We start from the raw sequence: 8,142 nt of genomic DNA, 5'->3' as shown, positions 1-8,142 counted from the left end.
GCCTCTCCTATTCATATTCCAGTCTCTTATTCAAATCAATGCATGGTTACTAGGGTGATTTGGACAATAGCAACCAGGCTGCTGAAACTGCAAACTGGAGAGCTGCTGAATAAAAAGCTAAATAACTCAAAAACCACAAATAATAAATGAAAACCAACTTCAAATTGTCTCCCTATATCACTCTCTACATCATACTAAAAGTTAGTAAGGGGTGAACAACCCATTTAAAGACAAATTATTAGGGATGCACTCAATCCGGGATTCGGCCTTTTTCAGAATCCTTCTGCCTGGGCGAACGAAATCCAAAACCTAATTTGCATATGCAAATCAGGTATGGAGAGGGAAATCAAGTGACTTTTTGTCACAAAACAAGGAAGTACAAAAAAATGTTTTCCCCTTCCCACCCCTAATTTGCATATGCAAATTAGGATTCGGTTCAGTATACGGCCAAATCTTTCGCAAAGGATTCTGGGGTTCGGCCAAATCCAAAATAGTGGATTCGGTGCATCCCTACAAATTATATGGAACAATATTATATTGTGAAAAGACAGAACTGACTAGTTTAACAACATCACCTTTTGCAGAAGGACTCAAGTCAGGACTCAAGTAGCCACAGGGATCACCCATAGCATACTGTATATTAAGCTGAGAATCTGCATAGAAAGCAATGTATGCAAAATGCAATATAGAACAGGTGCATTTCCCCATATGAAATAAGCACACGGGCCATTCTTACATCCTAGTAATGATATACTTGCCTTGTGTTTTATTTACAGGAGGAACCACGATAGTTGATTTTGAAGGGAAGCCATGTTAGTTTATTTTAATCCTTGCCCCTTGCTGTGTACTGAAACTCTTGCTCTTTATTTGCTATGGTAGAGGGTATTTATATAGAGAATTTTATCCTATGACTTTATAAAGCAAAACTGTCACACCTAATATTCTCTTATTTACAATGAAGGGGGGAATACAGTTTATATTATATTTGTAATGTGAAACAAGTGACATCACTAAGGACTCATTAATACTGATGAAATCACTGAGCACCATTTATAATTTGCAGGTTATTTATGAGTGTTGGTTAATATGAAATGCTTACTTGCATCCCTTGACTCTTCAGTATTAAGACCCCATCAATGCATAAGCCAGTCTGGGGCAGAAAGGTGGCTTGGAGCATCATTAAAAAGAAAATAAAGAGTTGTTAATAGTGTAAAATGATTTTCATATACAGCATTTTATTGTGCAATTAATAGCAAAGACATTTCCCTTCCTCTCTATAGATGAATTGTATTTCCCTGCACAGCAGTGAATGGGGTTTGAATACACACCCAGCATGATGCAAGAGAAATACATTTTATTTGTACTTCTTTCATGTTTTTCTTTGTCTTTCTCTTTGTTGGAATTCTGAGAGATTCTGTATATTTATTAAAGTCTGATGAATTTACGATTTAAATGTATTGATTTTTTTTTTTGTACTCGGGCTGGGGCGAGCGTGTTTGTACTGGGAGTCAAAATAGGCCCTGCCATTCCAAGTAAAAAGAGGCCCAAGCAGCCCCCATTATGGAGTGCTCAAAACCCTTTGCTATGCACCCAATTAAGGTGTCAGGTGCTCAAACTGGGTGACCTTTGCCTGCCCTTCAGGTCCTGCAATCCATATAGAATAAAACCAGTAGCTTACTGATAAAGGTGAAAGATGGTTCTGTGGTTTATTCAGCCCATTTGCATACAAATAAATGGCAACGTTTCAGGCTCCACTGAGCCCTTTATCACGCCATTGATAAAGGGCTCAGTGGAGCCCGAAACATTGCCATTTATTTGTATGCATATGGGCTGAATAAACCACAGAACCATCTTTCACCTTTATCAGTAAGCTACTGGTTTTATTCTATATATACTGGGGTTGGTGTGAAGGTTAATCACTAAAGTACATTGTTACCAATCTCTACACACATATTGGCAAAATGGCACAACCAGAACTGGTTTCAGAAAAAAAAAACCCTTGGCCCTAGCTATAAATCAAGTTGATGCTGCCTGTGCTGTGTTAGCATAATATCTTAGTTTTCATTACAAATCTGTGAATATGGGCATTTTGTAGCACTTACTTATTTTCTGAATACCCAGTCTGCAAGAGGCCTGTGATACAGATGTGCTACATGCTGGTTGGGGGGGTATTAAAAAATCTTTATTAAATAAATCTTTAATGAATTTACCATCAATATGCCATAGTGCCAGTCTCATCACATCACAATCCCACTGTGGCATCTTAAAATTATTTCCAATCTTGATTTCTCCCCATGAAGGTTCTTCTACCTTGGTTTGTAATATTAGTCTTACATGAGGGCCAGGGTCCTGCCGCTCATTTGTCAAGATCAGAGGTGTTAGCTGTAAATATTATTCTCTACAGTCTGCACAGAAGGAAACATAAAGTTATACCCCATTCTTTTGAAAGTCTCTTGGTCAGCTTTAATGGTTGTCTCTAGGTGCTTAAGCTTTATAAACAATGAGCGTTTGTCAAAGAATTATTGTCCTAACTTCCTTATCTGAAAGGTATCAAAGGATATTATTGTACAATAAGATGGCCAAGAGCTTTCCTATTTTTATTTTAATACAGAGAGGATTAACAGAGAAGAATACACCTTGTTATTACCTGATTATATACAAATACAGGAGGTCCTCTGCACTCACCCATTATCAATAGATGAAGGACACTAAGACATTTTGTGCCTTAAGGTGGCCATACACGGGCAGATAAAGCTGCCGATATTGGTCGTTTGGACCGATTTGACAGCTTATCTGCCCGTGTATGGGGGCTTCCGACGGGTCTTCCTGACCGATATCTGGCCAAGATATCGATCGGGAAGGCTGGATTTTTAACCGAACGACCCGTCGGAGCCCCTTGGCGCATCGTAATTCGATCGTTCTGCCATACGGCCGAACGTTCGAATTACCCCCGATATAGCCATGCCGTTAGTGGCATATCGGGGAAAGATCCGCTCATTTGGCGATGTCGCCAAACGAGCGGATCTTTGAGTCTATGGCCACCTTTAAGCTTCTAAAAAAATGTCCTCCCCTTTAGGGTAGAACTACATGGGCAACTTGGTGCAGATCCGAAGTGCTGCGCAAAAACGCAGGTGTCAAATCGGATGCGACTGAAAATAAGGTAAGAAATACAAAGGTCAGGTTTTGTCGCAGCCTTCATCCGACACGACTGTCGGATGCAGATGCAGCATGCAACGTCTGCATGTGACAGTCGTGTCGGATGAACACTGCAACACCATCCGACATTAGTATTGCTTACCTTATTCTCCATCGCATCCGATTTGACGCCTGAGTTTTGGTGCAGCGCGTCGAATCCACCGGAAACGCACCGAAGTCGCCCATGTAGTTCTACCATTAAACAAAACAGGGATTGTTTGTTCATAAAATACCTGTTTTGTTTTTAGGGGAGGGACAAATCATCCCTGTTTTGTTTAAAGAGGAGGGCATTTTTTTAATACAGAAACACTAAAAAATTGAAAGTGTATCAGAGTTATTAATATATAACATACTGTTAGCATGCACTGGTAAAACTGATATGTTTGCTTCAAAAAGACTACTGTAGTTTATATAAACAAGCTGCTGTGTAGCCATGGAGGCAGCCATTAAAGCTGGAAAAAAGGAGAAACGGCACAAATTACATAGCACATAACAGATAAGTCCTGTCCAATAAATTTGTGTTTTATCTCTTATCTGCTATGTAACATGTGTCTTTTCTCCTTTTTTCCAGCTTGAATGGCTGCCCCCATGGCTACACAGCACATTTTACCAGTGCAGAGCATCAGTACATTATATATTAATAACTTTGATACACTCAATTTTTGGTGTTACTGTTCCTTTAACCACTTGAGACTTGTGGGTCAGGACCAGGGGCGATCCAGTTGCTGCTGCCCCCCCTTCCCCGGAAATTCGCTCTTAAAGTACCAGGAGCAGCATTTTTGCTGCCCCTGGTACCTAGTGGGGTGCTGCCGCCTGAGGCGACTGCCTCAACACGCCTCATTGGTGAAGCACCCCTGGTCAGGACAAGCAGCAGAATGGCTGTAATTAGTATATAACAGTGTGAACTTAAAGGTAGAACAGGTTACAAGCAGGATCCCTTATGGATCTGAGCTGGATTCTTCCATATACATTATATTTAATATAATAATAAGTGACATCTATGGAGCATTTCAAGGTAAGAGTAGATACTCTATGAAAGGCAAACAAGAAATGATTTGCCTGAAGAAGTGCCCAGTGTGGGACACGATACGCGTCAGTTTTTGGCACTCCCACTACTTTGAAACCACTATGTATGTTTAAATAAAGCCAGACATTGATATTATTCCTACCGTCTCCCGTGGATACGTTTTCCAGCGCTGCCAGCGGTAAATTGGTTGTGTGTAAGGGTTGGACGGAGGTTTGGGATAAAATGAGCCACACACAATGCAGAATAATGCACAAATGCCAAAAGAAACCAAAAGTGTGATACAGAGTAAATACTACAGCAAACAACATATACTTAGAAAATAAATATTTCTAAGTCATACCAGTGGAATCAGCTAAGGTGGTAAGTAAAAGTAGCATGGGGGAGTAACCCATGGAAACCAATAAGAGGTTTGTTTTTATTGTTTTAGCTACAGCTGAATTAAAAAAGCTAATCACTGATTGGTTTCTATGGGTCACTGCCCAGGTGCAAATTTGCCCAGTGTTTATAAATGAGCCCGAGGTGCAGTAACCCATGAAAACCAATCAGTAGGTAGCATTTACTAGTACCTTGTTTAAAAGCAAATGTCATTGGTTGCTATGGGTTACTGCTCCTGGGCAAACTTAGTGTCTTTTATTATATGAAATATATAGACTCCCAGCTCTTCACTGCAAGATAAACTGCCATTTGGCTTTATGCCATTAGTTATTCTTTTCTACAGCATTTGATTCTATTGTTTCAAAATGATCCAATATCTGAGAAATCAAAGAATGGTTGATGATTACATTTCCATAGTAAAATCCAACAAGGGAAACATTTATTTTTTCATTGTGAAAGATAATTCCTGGCAAAATCCAATTTAGGTTGCAATGGTAATTTCCTAGACTAAAATTAACAAGACTGGTTGTTATGAAATCATTTCTATATTCAAATGATTTATGATCAGCTTGGTTCCAGAAATAGGTGGGGAAGTTCCCTATGAGAAGGAGTGACCCGTCCTTATAAGACAAACAGTATAAAGAGTGAAACCTGGAGACTGAAGTACAGTTATTGAATTGGCCTCCTCTTGCAAGAGATCTCAACATGAAATCTTATGGAGTTCTAGCGTTGCTTCTACTCTGCTTCTGTGTTTGCTCTGCGACTCAGCAGGTAAGAACCACCACAACAATATCCATTATAACAATGCTTTTATTTGACCAACTCCAAATCAAAACTACTGTTTCATGACATAATATTAACACTCATGTTGTCTTCATGTAGTGCAATATACAAGGGCAATGGAGAAACAATTTAGGATCCAATATGACAATACAGAGTGTGAGTGACAATGGAGCATTCGCTGGCGTCTACCTCACCGCCGTATCTTCAGTGAATACAAAAATTGTGGAATCACCTCTCACTGGCTTCTGGAAAAAATCTAAGCAGCCCATGATCGGCTTTGCAGTAAAATGGGCATTTTCAGGTAACAGATATTCCTTGGCTGGCAGGTTACATGTTTCTCCCCAACCGCTTAGATGTTGCTCCCAGTGGCCTCAAAGCAGGTGTTTATTTTTGAATTCTTGGCTTGGAGGCAAGTTTTGGTTGTATAAAAAAACAGGTGCACTGTCAAACAGAGTCTCCTGTAGGCTGCCAGTCCTCCTAGGGGCTACCAAATAACAGCTCATATTTGGCATCCCCAGGAACCTTTTGCATGTTTGTGTTGCACCCCAGTTACATATGAGGAAAAAGGGAACGTATTAGAGCTTTTATCAAACGCAAGCTTTTACATGCACATTATATGTGCCAGTTGAATATGTTGGATTTTGGTGTAACTTGTCCCTAAAGGGGTGGTTCACCTTTAAGTAAACTTTTAGTATTTTATAGAATGGTTCATTCCAGGCAAGTTTTTAATTGACCATTATTTTTTCTCTTTTTATAGTTTTTTAATTATTTGCCTTCTTCTTCTAACTCTTTCCAGCTTTCAAATTGGGGTCACTGACCCATCTAAAAAAGAAATGCTCTGTAAGGCGACAAATTGTTACTGCTACCTTTTATTTCTCATCTCTCGCCTATTCATTGTCCTGTCATTTATTCAAATCAATGAATGTTTGCTGGGTAATTTGGACCCTAGTAACCAGATTGTCGAAGGTGCAAACTACAGAGCTGCTGAATAAAAATCTAAATAACTCAAAAACAACAAAAAAAAAATGAAAACCAATTGCAAATTGTCTCAGAATATCATCTACAATCTACATCATACTAAAAAATTTAAAGGTAAACAACCCCTTTAAGTGTAAATTTTCTTCTGGCAGATTCACTGACAGTGTGGGCCGGGCAGTGCTTCCTGAATGAAAATAATGAAGAGGTTCTACACACAACATGGCTGCTAAGATCTAAGCAGAAGGCCCTGCAGGACAACTGGAAAGCAACAAGGTACCTGTGATTTAATGGTGACTTATGGTTTTAACAAAATAACAGTTAATTCATATAAAACAGCAAATAAAATATGTGAATTAAGGCAATTATGCACCAGTCGGATATCATCAGGCGTCTAGTGGCTGGTTTCCAGTCTGTAAAAGGATCTTCTGTAGGGATGTTCCCCATAATTTTTTAAGAAAAATGATAGAGATGAAATCCCTAATCTCAGATTTTTCCTTTTATGTAGACCAACAAAATGACAAAAACATGTTACAAATTGTCCATCATACTTGAGGCACTCCAGACTATATTACATATACTACATCTGGAATTGTATATTGTGGATAATAAGATCCAGACAAAAACTTTTCTTAATGGTTTATAAGTCCTATATGTGGAGCAGCCAGTATTTTGATTTCCACCTTCCCAGTGGTGAAATGAATATCATTCCATTGGCTACAGCTGTCCCACTGTTGCAGTACTTCCCCCTGCAGTGCCCTATGTTATATAGTGAATAAAGTACCCCCTTTTGTAAAATATAGGGATATTATAAGTTACCGAGGAGTTTCATGACCATATAAAAACACGAGGCCGAAGGCCGAGTGTTTTTATACAGGTCATGGAACTCCGAGGTAACTTCTAATATCCTCATATTTTACAATTGAGGGTACTTTATTTATTATAATACACAAATTTCAATGAGTCATGTGACAGAAATGACATCAGAACTCACCGTTTATAACTGATGACATCAGAACTCACCGTTTATAAGGATATAATTTACAGGATATTCATGGCTTTTGTGTATTATATATTTATAAATGAAATAAAGAGCAGTTCCTGCACACAAGACTACAGGCCTGTAGATGTGGTGCATGGCCTTGTAGGGCATCACTATGAATCAAAACACAATGATATAGGAGCTGCACACATTAAATCAAGTCCTTAACCAAATGATTAGTTGCCACAGAGTATATCAACATTTTGGGAACATCTATAGACCAGTGGGTTCATCATCCTGCTCAGAAAATTCAACCTGGTACTTGACCAGTTGAATGTGCTTGGGCAGTAGGGCACCACTTTAGGAGGATGGTTACCATCAGGAAATAATATACAAGTACTTATTAAATGTAGTCTTTTCCTGTCTTATTTTATATTTTAAAGGTGTGTAGCATATTTTAAATGCAAACACATATGTAAGAACTGAAAAGCAGATCTTGTCTTGTTCTTTTTAGAATCGGTGTTGATACATTCACTCGACTGAAGTAAAAAGCGAGAGAAACTCCATCAGCCTTCATTAGGCTTGAGTCGCTGCAACAAGTCATCACGAATTAAGTTTTACTGATGCATAAAATCTGTACTTGATTAAATGGAAACTTTATTTTTACAGTGTAGTCAATCCAGATGTTTTGCTTAAGTTGATGAGCTGAACGTGTGATGATTCCCTTCTTGTGTAAATGATGTGAGATACTCTCCTTTTAATAAATGAGCAAAACAAAAATGTGCTTTATGCTGCAGTAAAATGT

The 8,142-nt window shown here is 38.7% G+C and overlaps 1 protein-coding gene across 1 annotated transcript; it reads left to right on the top strand.

Moving 5' to 3' along the window:
- The first annotated feature begins 5,212 nt into the window (after positions 1–5,212).
- Positions 5,213–8,142, top strand: LOC108697111 (avidin). The gene is made up of 4 exons (XM_018226825.2): positions 5,213–5,368; positions 5,480–5,681; positions 6,511–6,631; positions 7,852–8,142. The coding sequence occupies exons 1-4, from the start codon at positions 5,303–5,305 to the stop codon at positions 7,883–7,885; spliced, it is 423 nt and encodes a 140-aa protein (XP_018082314.1). The 5' UTR covers positions 5,213–5,302; the 3' UTR covers positions 7,886–8,142.

Source organism: Xenopus laevis, chromosome 1L (assembly GCF_017654675.1).
Source record: "Xenopus laevis strain J_2021 chromosome 1L, Xenopus_laevis_v10.1, whole genome shotgun sequence".
NCBI lineage: Eukaryota > Metazoa > Chordata > Amphibia > Anura > Pipidae > Xenopus > Xenopus laevis.
This window is presented reverse-complemented; position numbering and strand designations above follow the sequence as displayed.